The sequence below is a fragment of the Aquila chrysaetos genome, chromosome 1, assembly GCF_900496995.4.
Source record: "Aquila chrysaetos chrysaetos chromosome 1, bAquChr1.4, whole genome shotgun sequence".
Classification (NCBI taxonomy): domain Eukaryota; kingdom Metazoa; phylum Chordata; class Aves; order Accipitriformes; family Accipitridae; genus Aquila; species Aquila chrysaetos.
Window position 1 is genome coordinate 1,561,196 of NC_044004.1, and position 19,200 is coordinate 1,580,395.

The 19,200-nt window shown below is 52.3% G+C and overlaps 1 protein-coding gene across 7 annotated transcripts in view; it reads right to left on the reverse strand.

Annotated features, from left to right (window-relative positions):
• Positions 1 to 19,200, reverse strand: part of RAB11FIP5 (RAB11 family interacting protein 5) — a 43,582-nt gene that overhangs the window by 4,490 nt on the left and 19,892 nt on the right. For 2 of the 7 annotated variants that reach the window (XR_003922777.2, XM_030009792.2), the window contains exons 4-5: positions 7,167 to 9,770; positions 1,204 to 1,393 (exon numbers count right to left, since the gene is read on the reverse strand). Coding sequence is in view for 6 of the 7 variants with exons in the window: in XM_030009792.2 (XP_029865652.1) it covers positions 1,204 to 1,393; positions 7,167 to 9,770 (2,794 nt within the window). In the remaining variant the exon portion in view is untranslated. Of the gene's footprint in view, positions 1 to 1,203; positions 1,394 to 7,166; positions 9,771 to 9,825; positions 10,038 to 10,057; positions 11,077 to 19,200 lie in introns of those variants that run through there. The other 5 variants (XM_030009806.2, XM_030009815.2, XM_030009830.2 and 2 more) reach the window with 5 other exon arrangements.

A 19,200-nucleotide genomic window follows, 5' to 3' on the forward strand; every position in this document is an offset into this window, starting at 1 on the left:
TCTGTCTGCTTTCTAAATCTGACCTGATGAGCCTGAGACATTGTGCAGCTATCACATCCTGTCTTTACAAAACAGCTTTCCCATGTGCCATGCAGTCACCCAAGAATACTGGAGCCAGAACAACTGCCCAGACATCCAGACCAATGCAGCCTCCTCCATATGGTTAGAGGTGACCATGGAGCACTTCTACCAGCTGGGTGAATCACTTAGCAGGGTTTCCCCAAAGACTGTGTCAAACCTCTCTCCCCCGACAATCAAAAGCTAAGGGTGTGGGCACAACAGAGGCCATTAGCCTGGCATAATGAGGCCTGCCATTAGCTACTCCCCCTTTCTGGGGCTTTCCCCTCCCCCAGTCCTCCAGCAGCAGGCCTGGATGACGGCAGGAGAGGAGAATTAAAAGCTGAATGTAAAAGCTGAATTAAAAGCTCTTCAGGATGAGAGCCCCGGGGGTGTTGGGTCTCCCAGCAGAGCTGGGGCTGCCAGACAGGCTGGAGCAGCACAGGGGAGCAGGACCCAGACAGACCTCATCCCAGTAAAGTTGAGATGCTCATAACCCACAACATGAACTACCTGCAGCACCACAAAGGGCTTGCTGGGTGCAGCAGGGTTGTACTTGTCCTTCCACTCAGGTGAACCCCATCAGCAGCATTTTACATGTTGAGTTGGGGAGGCAGAAGGAGTGGCAGCAGACCAAGGGAAGGAGAAGGCACCCGCGTGAGACCGTGCCTTCAGACGTATCACACAGGTATTTTGCTTGCCTCAACATGCCAGTGTTTGAAATACAGCCAGGCAAGCGGCATTTGAGCAAGGCTCCAGGAAGTACTTTCCCTCTGCTTCCGCCAGGAGAAAAAACCCTTCAGGCCTTCAATCAGGCAGCTATCACATCCTCCACCTCTCATTTCTTGTGGATAACCAGGCATTGGCTCGCACACTGTACAATAAAAACCCCAAACCAAAGCAAGCAATGGGAGAAGAGAGATGGGGTGAGAAGGTCCAGAAACCAGGTCATGGAGGAAGGGAGGCCAGTGGGAGGCTGGGCAACCAGGATCAAGGATGTCAGGGTTAATACACATGGTTCCGCTCGCACTGTGGCAGGACCCCTTTCTACCTCCTCCAACACCAGTTCTCTGCACTTCTGTCACCAGCTCTAGAACATCTCGAGCTGGTGGGAACGCTGCTCTCACCTCAGTGGTAGGTTCCTACCTTTAACTTCTTTGAGTCTGTTTTCTCCGGGTGAGAAGACGGGGCCACAGGCTGGACACTGCTCGTGGTGACTGTCTTCAGCTTCTCCAGGCCATTGCTCAGAGCGGTCGTCAGGCTGGACCTGTGCTGCTGCTTCTTCTCACTGGAGACCTCTTGCACCACAGCGCTGATGGGTTTCACTGGGTGAGGACTAAGGAGAACAAGGAAGTTGGACAGTTAACACCCTCCCAAGTTGGGGAGTGATGCTGCTGGCTCTCCCTATGGTTTTTATGGGGATGGGATGCACTTATCAAATTTAGTCAGCTCCACACAGCTAAATCCTCTGTGCCTGTGTTGCCCAAAGCTCACCTGCTTTGAGGAGAGCCAGCATCCTGCAGAGCAGGCAGCCCACAGCACTCTCCAGCACCGTTTCCACCCAGAGATGAGATAAGGAGCCCCACAACATGTGTTTGGCTGAGATACAGAATGGATCCCTGTACCCACACCTATACTGCTCAGCCCACACAGGGAGTGCTGTGGGTCAAAACTCCCGGCTGCCAGGCATTAGTATAGCTGGGGAAATTTAACCCAGGTCCAGTATAATCAGAGGCTGCTACAGCCACTGCCCAGAGGCACATTTTGATGCCCAGGAGCCCCCAGATTAGTGTCTGGGGTCACCACTGATGCTTCAGGGATGCTCCTGCACCACTGTGCATCAGTTCCTGCACTGCCGCAGCCCAAGAACTGGGCTCCACCTGCCTGGAAGACACCACCGAATTTGTCCCCCTCCTTGATTTATTTTTGCCTCACTCTTCACCCAAAAGATTGACTCTGGGCTTAAACAAAGTATGTTTGCTTTTCAGCATGATGGAAAGAGAAGTGGCCTGATACTACCTTCCTGGAAGGAACAGACCTACCTGCGCACTGTATTCGGGATGAAAAGATCTTAAAATCTACCCAGGAGCTCTGCGAAGCCTCTGTGCTCATCAGATGCAGCAGCTGCCCCGCAAAGGGCGATAATCCCAACTGCTGTGCACCCAAACAACGCTGCAGGGGAAGGGGGACATCTTGCTCACAGGAGCTCTCAAGCAAGGCGGGCAAGCGCAGCCTCTCTTTACAAATGGGGACCTCAGAGTGTTGGTAGGACGGGTTGTGGGAGGAGAAATAACACCCACAGTCACTGTGTGAGCTGTTAGCCAGGCTGGGACAGACCCCTCTCAAGTCCAGCTTGTGCTGTAAGCGCTCGACTGTGCTTTATTTCCATTTTGGAAGCAGAGCAGGTGGCTTTCAACCCTGCTCCAGGTCAGAGATGATGGGTGAGGCTGGGACAAAGGTAGCATCACATACGGCATCAGGTGGGCGGCCCAAGTCCTCAAGGCTGGTGTCCTCATGCCTTGTCAGTGGTGACGGGATGAGGATGTACCAAGTAGTCTCCCCATTGTGCTGACAGGGCATGTCTAGAAGTCCTCTTCAACCACGATGATGCCCCCGTCATCCATTTGCTGGACGAGGACAGCAATGGTAGCCACTGACCAGCTCCAACAAGCCAAAGGGTCAACACCCCTTGTCAGAGCTGTCCAAGGACGTGGACAGAGCCCACGTTCCTGGGCAGCTTGAAAGGATGGAGAGGGATCCCACGAACCTAAGTGGGAGTCCACTGACAGCGTTAGGAGTTGGAGAAGTTGCTGTTCTGCACATCAGCTTCAAGCACTCTCCACCGTGGACTAAACCCTTCACCAGCAGAGCTACAAACACCATGATACCACGTTACAAGCGGTCCGGCAGTTGTCCATTTGTTACGATGTAAAATGGGGTGAGGGTGAACTGGACCGGAGGCCATGCACAGATCCTGAAAAATTGCTCATTCCCAAGTCCTTTAAAAAAACACAAGTAATGACTTTGCTTGCTTGAACCACTGCTGGCCTCCTTCCTAGCCCCAAAGGAGGTGGGGTTCACTGCAGGATCTGGGGAACACAGCTCTACTACCACTGTAGAACTTCTACCATTCCTAAAAACACAGTGTCTGGGAAGGAGAGTGGCTGGGGAGCCACCAGGACTGCTCATCACAGCCAGATCTGAAGACAAGCAGCCCCAAATGCCACTGTCACCTCATGCATCCCCACAGCATCCCCACAGCCAGCACAGAGACTAAGACCAGGGTACAGCTGCAGAAGCAGGAGACTGACAGCCCTAAACAAGACGTCTGCAGGCCACTGGCTGGCCACCACGAACACTCAAACCATTTTAAACCTCGGATGGGGACCTCTTTTGGACCAAAGTTACCATGGCCACTCTACAGAATGAAAACCAGCAACAGCCATGGGATAGCTTGAATGCATTTTGAAAGCAGGGGGACATTTCCCACTGTAAGTCTGGTCACACGCAGCTTTCAGCCCCATTGCCAGTGGAAACACATTAATTTAGCAGAGCTGGAAAAGGTATTTAAAAAAAAAAAATCATTATCCCATTCTTTCCCACTGAGAGGGTAGTGTGTGCAGGGCTCCTGCTGAGCAAAGCAGAGGCTCTGCCCCCATCGGCTTGTCACTCTGAGAGGTTCCAAAAGTAAGAGGCATTGCTCCACCTGCGTCCTGCCCTGGGATGGTCGGCACTGCATACTTCCAGGGGAGCAGAGGTTGCTTCACGTCTCGGCCACATCTGAAGTCCTGATGGATCCGCCAAGATGCTGGACCTGCTTCCATCCACCAGTCAATGAATGTGAACTTGAGAGTAGAATTAGTTGCTGACACCGACAGCCTGCCTAATCCAGTACTGCATCTCTGAGTGGATGTAAGTCTACGATGAAGCTTAACACATCCAAGATGAAACACCTCAGGGTGACAGTGGCACAGCCCTGGTCCCTCTCTCTGAGCAAGCTTTGCTGGGTCACAACACAGCTTTCACCGATGCTCCCGAGGTCATTGGTGAGCACAGTGAAAAACCAGGGAGATTGCCCTACAGCAACTTGGAAATTAAGTTTTTATCAACCCATTAAAATGCTTCTCACAGAGAACAAGACAACAAATGCAAGGAAATCAGTCTCTCGTGGGTAAGTTGCTGTGCCTGCAGCAGCACACAGCACCCAAGGGTCAGACCTCCATGAAGAAAGGGTCTATGGGAGGAAAGGGAATGACTGAACTCAGGATCAGTAGCATTTCTCCCAGGTCTGTCTGTGGACGTGGCAAGCCACTCTCCGAGCTCCAAGGGTTCCACGGGGAATATATTCGATCACAGAGAGTTGCACATGTTTTAACGTGAAACCTCATTTTCAGAAGAGAACAATTCTGCTGCACTCCTGACGCCGGGAAGGCACAGAGCAGCATGTGCCAATACCACCTCAGCACCTGCAATGTCCCCAATCCTGTCACGCACAAGTGCCAGGACATGCTACAATGGTCACACATGTGAATTCCCAATCGATGGGCAAGGAGCTGCACAACTGCTGGGTTCCTCCAAGGCAGTGGAGTCCCCAGAGCACTGTCACGGGCTGTCCTTTAGGTCCCACCTGTACCAGGGGATGTGACCAGAGACGCCTTCCCAGCGATGAAAGCACCATCCCACCCTTCCCCAAAGAGCGGAAAGGGGAGTCTCCGTACACTTGAGTGTTGCAACTGATGCTCCGAGCACTCACCTTACCCCAGCGGCACCGGTTTTGTGGCGAGAGCCCTCCCTCGCTGCAGGCGAGCGGGAAAGGATCTGCAAATGCAATCCCAACACGTGGTCTTCTGGACTCTGAATTCCCTGGCTGTATCTTCAAACATGGCACACAAGAAGCTGTTCCAGGAGGGCACAACTGCCCAGCTCACTGTGACCAGGCGGTGCCCCAGCCAGACTAGGCAGGAGGTGCTGGTGTCACTCAGATATACAAGGCTACCATTTGACTTGCCATCTTGAATAAGATGGCCAGCAGAGAGCCCTCTGGCCACCTGGGAAGAGGACATGGGACCCAACACCCAGTTTTCATCCCTTCTGAGGAGGGCACATAACCCCAGCACACCAGACTCTCAATAATCCACACCAGGTACCAGCTCCTCCTTTATCTGATGGAAGAGAAAGACACTTTTGTCCCAGCTAAGCCCTAATGCCTGTTCTAAGTTGGAAGTCTTTCCTTTTTCCTTCCACCTTTTTTCTACCTTATCTTTTCTTTGCCTATGTGCCACTGACCAGCCTAATATGAGATGATTCTAGGAAAGGCAAGCATCACCACAGGGAGCTGGAAAAGAGCCTTTCCACCTTGCCTCTCTCCCCCCATGACAATTAGTCACATCTCCCCAACCTTATAAAGTAGTGCAGATCCTCAGAGCCTTCCACAGAGACCTCAGTAACTCTTCAAAGGTTCTTCAATCACGGCAGCAAGCATCCAAAACATCCGTGTTTTACAGGTAGAGAAACCAGACCAGAGATGTTCAAGGACTTCTCAGATGCATCTCATGGCAGAAGCCAGCACTGACATGATGACCAGCTCTTAGGTCCAAGGCCACTTTCCTCCCATGAGCCAGTCAGCCCTTGGATGGATGCAGAGTCAAGCCCAAAGGCGACTGTGAGCACATACCATTGACAAAGAGCGCCCTGGGACTACACTTTTCTCATTGCTTGATTTTACCCTTTGGGATTGCAGGACACTTCTCTTTCCATGAAACGTAACAAACATTACCAAAATTCAGGAGGTTTCTGTATACCCTCTATCTGCAAATTTTGAACAAGGTTATTTGTTGGAGGATAAATAATCCAATTAAGAATGATTTGAGGATCTGGCCTCAATAAAGAAAAAAAAAATCAGCTAACAGAGCCATCTCTTCCTGGTCTTTGCTCCCAAGGTCATTTTGCACACCAAACCCACGCTCGAGCCAAGGAGGGATCCCCATGCAGAAGGGCTGGAGCTCAGCTAAGTTCCACTATCCCCATCCTCCTGCCCTCTCTCGCCCCCAGGGCCATGACCAATATTACTCTTGGGCCAGACAGGATTTTATCATTTCAGTGCCCCCACAAAGCTCCATTTGCCTTCTGTCACAGAAGTGAGGCTGATCAAATAAATCAGTGCTAGAAGACCCAGGTCCCCACATAAACCGTAAGAGTTTGATCCTTGATACTCTGGGCAGACAGAGCCCATGACAATCTCCTGCTCAGGCAGACCAGGGGAAGGTGTACCAGGAAACTAGATGAACTGAAGGACACAGAGCAAGACACCATGCCCTAAACTCAGCATCTTTCTCTGCTTCACAGCATTTCTACAAGCCCAAGACTGACGTGGGAGGAAGAACAGCCCCTTCGTTCCCCTGATGCACCACCACGGTACCCCCCTTCCCATTCCCGTTATCCTCCAGGCTAAGTCCCACTTGCTTCATAACCAACGGGCATCTCAGCAGGAGGGAGGGGAGAACGACATTTTGCCACCGTCCTGGTGAAACTGCTTTTTTTTTTTGGCTATGGAGAGAAGGTTTTTAGTACCTGATGGTCATTTAAAAAGGAAAGAAACCAAAGCTGAATTAATGAAAAGGGAAGGGGCGGTAGCTGTGCACATGCCATGAAGGAACTCATGAGAGCATAAACAGCTGGAAGCTCTCCTGGCAGACATGGAAAATGCACCTATTTTGCAAGCACAGGGAAGATGATGGAGCCAAAATTAGCATTGAGTGGAATGCGGATGCAGTTCTGCTGTGGCTGAATTTTCAGCTGGGGCAGGTCTTGGATGCGTCAAACTGTTTGCCCTAGTTTAGGGCAAACACAGGACACCAGTGGCCATTCCCTACCATGATCCAAGAGAGCCAAGGCTTCAAGCTCTTCAGGCTGGACTCTCTGGGACCATGGGAAGGTGAGGGAGATAGGACCTGCAGCAACACGTGGAGCGGCCTCCTTGGAGTCAGTGCAACCGTGAGCTGCTGACACTGAGCCGGGGTCAGTCTTATCGGCCCCCTGATAAGAGCAGAAGGGAGACAGGGTTCACCTCTACCAAATAACACACCCTTCGCCTTCCCCGGAGTGCTCACCTGGTCGTCTGCTGGAAAAAGGGCTTCTCAGCTGGCTGTGTCTCCCTGGGCAAAACCACGAGTGCTGAAGCTTGTGTGTCACCGGACTGCGGCAAAGGGCAGGGCTGGGCGGCTGCGCGGCTGGTCGCGGCAGAGACCCCGCTGCTCGCGGGGCACGCAACAGGGGAAGGGAAATCAAACTGTTTAGGGTTAGTTGCAGCCACAAGGAAAGGGGTGGAGAAGGCCAAGGGCTGGCTGTCATGCAGGAAAGGAGGCTTGCCTAGCAGGTCCCTGGGGAGGTTAGTGGACTGGAAGCCTTGCCCAAGGGCTTCCTCGTGGAGGTTGGTGAAGCCGAAGCCTCCCTGACCGAGCCTTTCAGGCAGCACAGCTTGAACAGGGAGGGGGTCTGGTGACTTCTCCACAAAGGGATTGCTTGGGGAGTTTGGGCTGAGTGCCAGAGCAAAGGGATTTCTCGGGGCTGAAGCGTCCTGCTCATGCCTCTCCTCCGCCCTATCTGGCTTCCAGAAATCGGCCTTCTTGAAGTCTATCCTGCTGTCTGTGGAGCATCGGTGCCACGGCCCCTCGGGCTCGCTGGCGGGGGGTCTGCCCTGCTCTGCCTCCCGCGGAGGGCCGACTACTGCCACAGAGGCACAAGGCTCGGGCTGGCCTCCCGCTCGCCCAGAGGGGCCGGCCACCGGCCTGTGCCACCCCTCACCATCACCCCATGCCGGCTCTGGCTGGGGTGGACTCTCCCCACGCGCTAACCTTTGGGGTCGTGCCGCCGGACCGAGACCCGCAGGGTGACCGGCTGCCTCCTGCTCTTCCAGAGCCGTCCAGAAGATTTCCGGCTGGCCCAGGTCTAGCTTGGAAGGTAGGTTTAGTCCTGGCATACTGAGCTCCTCAGGGAACGGCTCCTGTTTGGAGGCCATCTCCTGCTCGGCACTGTCTGCGGTCCCCATCAGAGGAGATACACTTTGCTGGCTCCAGCTCTCCTTAGCACCCGACTGGCCTAATCCATCTAGGGAAAACTTCGATGGGCAAGTCTCGAACTGCTCAGCCACATCCGTCTCATTCATCTCTGACTGGTCTTCCCCCAAAGAGGTGTCCCCTTTTGCCAGCTCACTAGCTCTCGCCTCCGAATTAGCAGCTGAGTCTGTAGCAGCAGATTCAGCATCCTCAGGGACTGGAAACTCGCTCCCTGCTTCAGCTACGTCCACTCCCAGTGCGGGAGGGCTGGGAGACACCGGGACAGAGGGCTCGCTGCTCAGACGACTCCTCGGCAGCTCTACATCTGCGTTTGGGCCCTCCACATCTTCCCATCGCTCCTCGCTGCCTTGCTGCCTCGGCTGTGGGTCGCAAGCATCCTCCTCCTCGGCGTTCCCTCCGCCGCCTGCGGCTGCAAACCACCTTGGAGGTTTGGGGGGCGGCGCGGCCGAGCCGGCCGCTGTCTCGTCCCTCTCTCTGGTACCTGTCCATGGAGAGAGGACGACGTGCCTCTCACGGATGTCAGAGCTGAGTTTTACACGGCTTTCACTGGCCTCGAGCCGCATGCTAGCCTGGAGCCGGTAGACTGAAGTCCGTATGTCGAAAGCTTCCTCCTCGCTACCAGCAACCTGGGGCTCCGTCCCTGGCTCGGGGGCCACGGGGAACCGTCGTGCTGCCACGTCTGTGAGCACCCGCGGGGGCACGGCAGCCACATTGCTGCCTGGCAGGGTTTCAGAGGCGAGCTCGGGGGCAAAGGTGCTTCTGGGCAACACGCAAGTGGCAGCCCGAGATCCGCTTTTTGCTTCAAAGGCACCTTCACTGAGGAAGGCTGGCCGCGGGCTGAATGCGCTCTCCTGATCCATGCGATCCTGCTCAGCCACACTTTGGGCGCTCTCTGACAGGTCAGGAGCGGTTTCAGTGGCTATGGTCATCCATCCATTTGTCCCTGCACTAGAGAGTTCCTCCTCATTACTGTCCCCTTCCTCCCTAGCACTATTTTCAGCAGTTAGTCGTGTTGAAGTCTCTTTTTCCCCTGGATTTCCTGATGCAAACGCAGCTGTCCAAACTGTAGGCGTGCTGCTTTTCCTCCTCCTTCCCATTGACCCCGCAGACACAGGGCTCAGCACATCCTCTATCACAGTCGCTTCCTGGGTTGTGCTCACCAAGTTTGCCCCCACGTCTAAACCAGAGAAGTTTGTCCAAGACCGCAGAGTCGTGGGCATTTCACTGCCAATTTGTGAATCGGCCTTTTCAAATACCTTTGTCCCCTTCTCGTGAGCTGGCTCAGCCAATCTTTCTGTTGGGCTGGCTGCATCAGGATCATCGATAAAAGCCATGCCCTCTGCTGCCACCGAAGCGAAGAAGTTTTCCTTCTTCAGTTCTGGTTTGAGCCTGCTGGTTGCAAAGGCATCGAAGGTATCGTCCCACTCTGAGAGGGGAGGAGGGATGGCAGGTTTCTCATCTGGAGGAGGAAGGTCTCCTTGTGATGGGGGAGTAGTTTCTGGAACAGGGACACAAACGCTTTTGGCTGGAGACTCCCTCTCTGGGTCTTTATGTCTTAGGGAGGCAGAGGGACTGCAATCCTCAGAGGAATAAAAGTTCCCAGCGACCTCTGTTGAAGCATGCGGCCCAGACGAGAAACTAGAGAAAAAGTGAGTAGGTGAAGGAGAATTTAGTACCTGGTCAGTGAGGAGGTCCTCAAAGAAGGGATTGCTCTGCAGGGAGTTGAGGAATGGGTTGGTAGGGGACAAGCATCCGGACTGACTGTCTCCAATAGCGGGAGAGAGGTTAGCGCTTGGCATGCTAGCGAGATGGGCTACAGCGGCAGGAGGAAACTGGGCAGGGGAGCAGGGAGGAAAATGAGAAGGAGCATCTGAGCTGGTTTCTACCTGAGGAGACACTTCCAGGCTGTGGAGGGAAGACAAAACAGTCCTCCTGGTTAATGCTGTGACAGTGCTGTAAGCATACACCACACACACCACAAACGCTTCGGTTCAAAGCAATGCAATGATCAAATACATACTCGTCTCTCTTGTTAGGCAGAGCAATGATTATGGAGTCAAGGCGTGGAAAGGGCATGCACGACAAAAAGGAAAGGGCAGCCCTTCTAAAACAGTCCTCCAAATTTCCCCTTTCTGCCTTAGCAAGCCCTAAGACTCAGGAGCCCGAGAGGTTTTTCTCACCTCCTGCGGCCCAAGGACTCAGCCCATTTTTTTTTTGTCCCGACGTTGGTGTGTACCAAGGGCAGGCTGGGCACGAGGAGCTGGGCTGGGCTCTTGGATCAGGATTACGTGAGCCAGTAAGAGCACGCAGGAGTGAGTCTTTCCCAGTTTACCCCAGTGCCTCGTTACTTGTTTGGCAACATATCAGGACGACAGCAGACGCGGTGCTCCCTCTCGGACACGATGGAGGGTAGCGCAGCTGCGGGTGGCCAAGGAACAAGAGCCGAGCAGGAGGGAGCACATGGCCAGGATGTGGCCCTGGCTCCACTCTTGACTCTGCCCAGCCTCCCTGCATGCCCTTTGTCAAGTCGCTTCTAGCCTGAGATCCTGAGACGCCTGAAACCATCTTGGGAGAAAGGGATTCAACACATCTCGAATTCAGACTGTCAGTCTCCTGCACCTCACCCCAAGTCAGGCAGCTGGTCCTTCGCTGCCTTTTCAAGAGGGACTACACTAACCTTTCTTTGGGATTTCATTGATCTTCTTCTGGGAACTCCTCCAGCAATGAGCATCACCACCCCTGAGGAAGACTTGCCAGGCCAGGGCTGCCCATCTTGGAGGTTTTCACATCACAAAGGGTGCGGTGTGGACACCCCACGTCCCAACCGCTGCCCCCACTGCCACTCACTCCTCCTGAGCCCCCATCCCTTTGACTCACCCCTGCCAGGAGCAATCCCGTCCCCAGGATGGAAGCACCCAGCACCAGCACATGGAGCTGCGCTGCCCTGTAACCAAGCCAGCAGGATTATTTCCTTCTGCATCAGCCGTGACAGCCAAGCTTCAAAGAGACCCCAGTCTTGGTTTGGGAGAAATACGGACATCGGTCAGCCAGTACTGGGCATATCAAAGTTTAACGAGGAATGAATAAAGTAATTCTTTGCCAATATGCACAGGGTATGTCCCGCCCTGGAGCTACATCATGGTATTTCCTTGCCTCACCTGAGCTGCTGGTAGGGATCACAGGCGGCACTGGAAGATCACGGTCAACGTGCTGTCAAATGGCAAAGTTGCTTGGACAACTATTTTCATCTGTCATTATGGATGCACAAAAAGCCTTAGACACATTTTAAAGAGCAAAAATGCCATCTTGAGGCAAAAGTTAATGATGTGTGAAGGTGCAGTCAGCATCGGTTGCTTTTAAAGCAGGCAGGGTTACATGCCGGCAGCGCACCTTGGACCATGAGTGATGCACAGACGGGCAGGAGCCCATGCACACTGCAGCAGAATGGTAGGACCCACTTCTCCCTGCTCCTGGCAGCTTCAAAGCCCCCCCTCACGCATCATCTTCTGAGCGGCTACCTTGGAAAGGTGCCTATTTGTGCAATCAATTCCAAAGTCCCCCCGTCCTGGTTTTCAGGTAGGTAACACACACAGCAAGCGGCCAAGCATGATAGGCTCAAGTCCAGCACCCATCACACACTACGCCAGATACTACCTAGCAGAACTAGTAGTTTAGGCACAAAAAAAAGCCCCAAAACCTTCGTTTCCACTCAAACCTGCAGCTCACTTGATGCTGCAGGCAGAGACAGCTCGTGGGTGCCCTCTCCTGCTGTCACTAAGCAGCAGTGGTGGCTGTGGCGCAGGTGCCCATCCCCGTCCCCGCACAGCCCGGCCGTGCTCCACCATGTCTCCGTGTCCTCTCCCCGCTCGGACCACCGGCATGTAGCAGGGTGGAAAATCCATTGCGGGCAGCTGGGCACGCACCTCCATAGAAGATGACTCTGAGCAGCCCAGCTCTTCCTGGGTGTTCTGAGCTCTCAGTGAGCACAGAAAATCTCCAGAAGTGATGGGAGAAGCTGATGGACCTTTAGGCACAAATCACCCCAGAGAGACCAGCAGCTGCTCTCTGCTTGGGAGCCAACGTCTCTGGGCACGCTGTGACCCGGGGATCAGAATGTGGTTGGGGTGATCCGCATCTGAACCCTGCCTCCAGCACAAGACTCGCTCCAGACCGTTCACTGGACATCCTCACTGTTCTGTAAAAGACCATCCATGAGGCAGCAGCGGCACAACATGACGGCGTTTGCGCAAGGAGACAGGGCAGCCCATCTCTCCCCAACTCTCTGTCACCGCTATTTCGTGTTTGCCATCCCAAAGGTCTCAAGGCTATGGCTCGTATTTAGAGTCCCTCAATTCTTCTGGTTTTCTGAATGCAGAAGGTGCAGATGAATGCCTGCAGCTGCTGGGTGGCTCCATGCTCCTCAGCTGAACACACACACTGGAGCACAGGCTCCTGTTCGCTGCCACTTGCTGCAAAATGACCTTTTTCCCTAATCGCCCTCAAATTTAAGCTCTCCAGAAGAGAAGCACAGCTGCTCATGACCCAAGGTCCAGCTGGGTGAGTTCACAAGATCCACAAATGGGTTTTATCTGTGGTGGAACAAGGCAAAACACCACAAATTTTCCTTTCCAGCTGGAAAGGGAAGGTGGCAAGGTTCAACCTGAAATACCACCATCTCAGGGTGGCTGCAAACAGCACACGCCACTGCCCTACCTCTGCTTGCTCCTGCGATTGCTCCTTCTCGCTGGCACTTGCTTTAATGTTTTCATCCAGATAAGGTCCCTCATTTGAGATTCTGCTTAAACAGCTTTTAGTGCTGAGTAAGAGCAACCCAGACCTGATCCAGCCAGCTCTGCTGGGCTCTAGCACTAAATGGCTACCGAGCATTAATCAGCTTCAGGCTCCTAATGAGTACTCACTGCTAACGACCTTCACAGCTGCCAGAAGACTGAGTGGTTCAAGTTCCTTCCCCAGGGGATGGCTGATGCCAGAGCAGCCCCTCGCCCAGGCAGACACGATGGGTAGTGCCCCAAATTGCACTGATCCCCACCCACACAGGTGGAGGAACAGCTTCGAGGTCTCTTCAAACCCACCCAAGAAGACCCTGTCTTCCTTCCCTGTCATGATGGGGCTCACAGCGTGCTGGACCTGCTGAGAAAGAGCACCTCTCAGCTACACCAGCAAGCTGGTCCCAGCCCCAAGGTGCTGCCTAGGCGGTCTGGGCCACCAGGAATCAGGATGGTGCTTTCAGCAAGCCACTGATTGCCCCATGCCCATCGTGATCTACACATCAGTGTCAGGATGCAACAAAAGGAAGGTTGCACTTTGTCTGGGAAACAAGGTGGGTGAACATGAATCTTGGAGAGAAGGAAATCAGAAGTGATGTAGCTTCTGGCTCTGGTGCAAGAGGACCCAAATCTCTCCCCTGCCAGGCAGTGGTCCTGTATCATCCTCCCCCAACATGTGCAGCCCAAGCCAAGCTAAAGATACAAAGACAGAACTTAAATCCATCTTTTTTTTGGTTGGATTTTTGTTTCCTTCTTCCAAAACCCCCTACTGAAGTTTCCTTTCCATTGCCTGTCCTCATTCCTGTTGGGATCCACCAAGGCTTGCTCAGGTGCTGCACAAACCACTCTCAGCCACAAACTCCTGGCAGCAGAGCCCGCGTGTTTTCCCTGGGTTTTCAAAGCACCAATTGCACCGTAGCTGTTCAACCCCTTTCCTCGGGACAAGCATCCCCTGTTTTGGTTACCAGCCTGGCGCTGGCAGCAGACCTGCTCTCCCCATGAATAACCCACCCCTCAAAAAGCCCCGTTTCCCCTCTCTGATGAAGGATGCTGGAAGTGCTCAGCAAAACAAGGAGCTGAGGACGGCGTATTCCTCTAGAGGGAAACCTCCGCTTGCAGCAGCCTGATTGAAGATCTTTGCTGCATTGAAACGCTGACTCATCCTCCTCCTCCCATACCCCAGCACACAGCTCCGCCAGCCAAAATAAATAGCGGGTACCTTTCTGCCCTCATTTATTTGTTTGGCAGCACTTCACAGACGCGTTTTTTAGCCTCTCAGCAGAAAAAAAAAAAAAAAAAAAAAAAAAGAAAAGAAAACATTGCTGAGTAACCCCCTGACGGAAAGTCTATTTGAAACAGCTTGTTCCATGCAGGGAGATTTTTCCCTACAGATCGCAGCCTGAATTTCAGGCTGAAGGCAGCCGCCCCAGCTCCGCAGTCACAGAGCACCATCCCCAGTCATCGCAGCCCATCTGCAAGAGGGTGGGTTACTCTGCACTTTGAAGATAAAGAAAACAGCACATGCGCTGAAAAAGCAGGACTTCAGGGATGGCAGGGCTTGAATCCAGCCGTAACGCGCCGAGGTTAAGAGCTGCGCTGAAGCTCAAGTGGAAAATCTCTCCTAGGAGGGCTGGATCCAGGGGAGTGCCATGACCCTACCACTCACAAGCTGCTTTTTGCAGCATTTCCCCATAGACAAGTACATAGCTGGGGCTCACTGCGAGTGAGCCAGGGAGAGTGGAAAACTAGCAGGACTGGGGTGCCGGAGGCCCCGACAGCAGCTTCAAAGCCTGGCAGGGATCAGGAATTTCCTCCCACTGGTGCGAACAAGGCTGACACAGCAGGATTTGTGCAAAAAGGGGTTGGGAAGAGATAGGTAGGGCAGCCCAGGACATTTTTGTACAGGGAGGGAACCCAAGTGGGAAGGAGTCAGAATATATGCAAATGCTGCTTTTAAATAGCAATTTCAGAGGTGAGAGCAAGGGGTTTAGCTATCTGTGCAATAACCACTTTGCTTTCCCCTTGGTCCTCACCTGCCCATCATCCCAATTAAAATGGACAAGTCCTGCTTTACAGAGATGTGCCCCAAAACCACAGGAATAAAAAAAAAAAATAGCAGAGAGAGGATCTGGGCAGTAGGAGCCCAGTTAGATGCAAACTGCTAATGCCAATACCCGGTTTTAGGGGTGAGAGTGGGGCTGTGCTCTACCTGGACAGCTACAAAGCAGATTTGTCTCACCAGGGCTGAGCGGGTGCCAGCTTAGGATCCGGTTCACCATCCTGCTTCATGTCCATCCCTGGGAAATGCAGGCTCAGCAGGCAGAAGGAAGGCAGAGGCATTTTAAGAGCCATTTTTCACCCTTGCAGGCTCCCCGCACTCCTCATGCCAGAGGGAGAATGTCCAGCTCCATCCCTGATCATTTTTACCCTGTGACTGATCTAATGCAGGCATGCAGTTTTGCAGCTCATGTGGATACAAGACCTGTGCCAGAGATGTTACCCTGATGGCTCCTGCGACGGACTCATCTGCAGCATCCCTGTTATCCGTGACACCCCAGTTCTCACGACACAGCGCTCCTCTTCATCAAACTCTGCAGCCTCCCAGGTTCTGCTGTGAAAGCCGCCGTTAACGGTGCTTTGGAGGGGGCTGGCACACACACAGTGTTCAATCCCACCGACAAGCTCACCTGGTCCACCTGCGGCGCTCCCCACTGCCAGCCTGTCAGAGGACCGTACTCCAATCATTCAAAACCTTCTTCCCATTTCCAGCATTTAGGAAATGTACTTTTCAGGAATATATGATGAAGAATGAGGAATTCGTGTCAATATTTGGCCTCACTGCTTGATATAAGGGTATGGACTATGGAAAGAGGAGCGACAACCAAGGTGGGGAGCGATTTTACGTTTTCTGCCCATGAAAGCAGCGACAGAAGGAAGGGGCTTTAACCTGCAATTATTTTTAGAAGAGAGACTGCAATTTCTCTTTTTTCCTATTGCCAAGCATGAGATGCAGCCTCATTTTATCATCCCAATTCACAATGGAGGAAGCAGGACCTGTGGAGCTCTGATAACATTGTAGGAAACCCTCAAAACAGTTAAACCAATTGTTTTAGCCCCAGGCCTTGCCTCAAATAAACCTGCTGAGCTTCTTCCTTACATACAACTGCTTGACCACACAACCTTAAAAACAACAAACCCCAAACAGTCTTTTATTCAGGTCTCCAAAGAGCAAACACTATCTTCCTACTGCTTCTATTCAAGTCAGTATCAAAGCCCAGTAGCCGCCATGGATTAGCAAAGCCGGGGCCAAAAAGCACAGCCTTTGGGACCTGCTTCTCCATCAAGTCAGCGAACAAGCATGTAAATAAGGGCTGAAAGCAGAAATGTCCATCCCTCTCCCCGGGTAAGAGCACAGACAGGTTTGCAGCTCGCAAGGCAGTGCCAGCTCGCGCGCGCTTGTCGATGGCTCAGCAAAAACCACCCGTAACAGAACAGAAAACCTTTTTATAGAGCTGAAGTTAAAACCAGCCGAAAGTCAGCGGCTTCCTTATTTTAGAAAGGGTGTGGTTTTGCAAGAGCAAGTGGTTAAAGACAGGCTGTGCCAAACTCCTCTTAGCTGCAGGCTAATTTAAACCTTAACTGTAAAGCACCTTTCTAATTACAGACCTTTTAACTAATTACAGGTTGAGTTTTTCGGTCTTGCAAAGGTGACTGCTTTTGATGTTCTCTCCCCACGTTCAGCTCCGGGTGAAACTTGACCTATCCACGGTGGGCAAAAAGGTGAGAAAATGCTGCTTGCTCATCTGATAGGAGCTGCAAAAGTGAAGTTTCCAGAACCAGGAGAGCAGGAAGAAAAAAAATCCTTTCTGCAGATAAGTCAAAGACTTAAAACTGCTCAATTCAAAGGCTGGTTCTCTTTAGAAAGCAAAGGTTAATCCATCTTCAGCTCTAGAAGTTACACTGGTAACTGAATAGCTCCTCCAGATGCAGATGACATCCACAGAACACCCACAGATAAGCACTGCTAACTTTTCAGTCGCACGGTTGAGAGATCATACGCATTTGATTATCACAATACAGATGGCACCAGACTGCATGTTCAACCTGACACCATCAAGACCTAATAAGCTCTTCAACAGCTTTGACTTGAATCAGTGGCATGGTCCACAAGGTCATTGAGGGTAAAGAAGGAGAATAAAATCAGAAAAGTTAGAGTTCTGTATCATTAGAATAAGTAATGATGTTGTAATTAATGGTCAGAAAAAATGAGGAACCAGGAAAGCCAGACTAGAGACCGTCCATCTCCCTGTGATGATGGAAAGGCCATTTTTGCATCAAATGAGACTCAGTCACCATCTCCCAACACCCAGCCTGGGACATATGCTAGGACAAATGCTTCCTGTAATGTTCCCCAAAGGTGTTCATCTACCCCAGTCCCTGAAGCCCCAGGCACTGGGCTTCCCCCTTCCAGCCAGGCAGCTCTAGCACTTCACCAGCCTCCGTTAGAGACTTCCAATGTTTACCTTAAATCTCCCTTGCTACAGTTTACGCTCATTACTTCCCATTTTCAAATTGCAAACTGCAATTAGAGCCCATTCAGATGCTTATAAACGCCCCAAAAGGGGCCCCTGTTAATTTGTTCCCTCCAGCCTGTGCTGCTTCAAAGCGATTCCTATTTTTGGGAGGGAAAACCCCAGCCAGAGGAGCTGCTGTCACACAGCTCATCCAAGTTTCTCCTTATAAGACAGCCGTCCACGGATGGGGTCCTCAGCGTGCCACAGCAAACCAACTCTAAACCAAGCTTAGCTTCAGCTTAGCTTGAAATTAAACTGTGAGGACTGAAGTAGATTAAAAAAAAAAAAACAACACAGAGTGAAAACCCTCTGGGAAAGGCATAACGCTGGGAATGGGTCCTGCAGCTGTCATTTAAAAAACAGGCAGAGGGTTGTTAGAAACCAGCAGTGTTTAAGGGCATCTCTGCACTCATGGCGATTATCCACTGGGTTGGATGCTACAGGTGCTCGGGAGCTGATTTACAGCCGGATCGGATGTCCCTGCCTTGAAGACAGCCGCATCCATCAGAGGAGTGGGGCAGGCACAGCTCACACATCAGGTTGTAACACATGGCCCGTGTCTGCCTCCTTCCTAGAACTGCAAAGCAGGAGGAAACCGGCAGGTTTCTCACACGGTTATTGAGGAAAAGGCTCCAGAGGGAGATGCAGAGGGCATCTCCCATCCCATCCCATGCGTACATTGTAGGCTCACAGTACTTTGCTGGCTGGCTCAGGCAGCTTGTGGAGTCACTGCCTGAATACAGTAGAATTTTTAATGGGTTTATTTTTCATACGGTATCTTTTCTATTCTAAGACTTAAATCAAACAGCAGGTTTATCATCACAAAATGAAAAGAAAAAATTAAAAGAACAATCTTGAGTGGTAATATTCTGTCCTTCCTCAATCACAGCATTCAGAGATCAGAGTCCTTTGGTCTCATCCAGAAACAAACCTCACACTGGGATGTGACACCAAATAACTACCGGGGTTTCAAGTCTCCTGGAAATGAAAGGCCCGTATGTAGAAATGCAGCCACAGCAGTCCCAAAACCTTGTGTTCGTCTCTCTTGCTGCCAGAGCAGCTCGAGGACAGAGAGCTCACATCGTGCCTGGTCCTTCCCTTCCCCATCGCCTCCCCTACGCGACCCAGCCTTCGCTCCCCAACGAAAGGCTTCGGGGGAAAGAGCTCCAGGCCCTGCGAGATGGGGTATTCGTGACTCAGGGGAGCAGCTCCCCGCCTGCCTCGGCGTCCCCAGCTCTGCCCATGCAGCTGGGAGCGCTGGCAGCGGGCAGGACTGAGCCTTACCAGCCCTTGCGGCTCCTCTTCCATCCTCGCACTGACAGCTCATGCTCCTCTCGAGGGACCACGTGTGCCACACAGCACAAGGACACGTAGCCTTCCGTCCTTGGGAAGGGGGGTGACAGCACATTCTTGCCTCCTGTTGGCCTTAAAGACCACTATGAGCACGACATCTTCTTGTGGGGTGAGAAGAGGAGGACTTTTGGGGCCGCCCCTGTTCTGAAGCCACACTAAGCGATGTGCTCACTCCCTCACTTACGTCTGAGCAGTGCTTTAAAAGCAGTTTAACCCGTGTGGGAATCTGGTTAGGCTGAATAAACCATGAGTGCCTTCCTCATTAAAGGAGGCTTAGACTGAATTAAAATCCTTCTGCTTAATAAATTAGGTTAAAGTCAGCCCAGATTAGAAAATCCCTATAATAAATCAAGC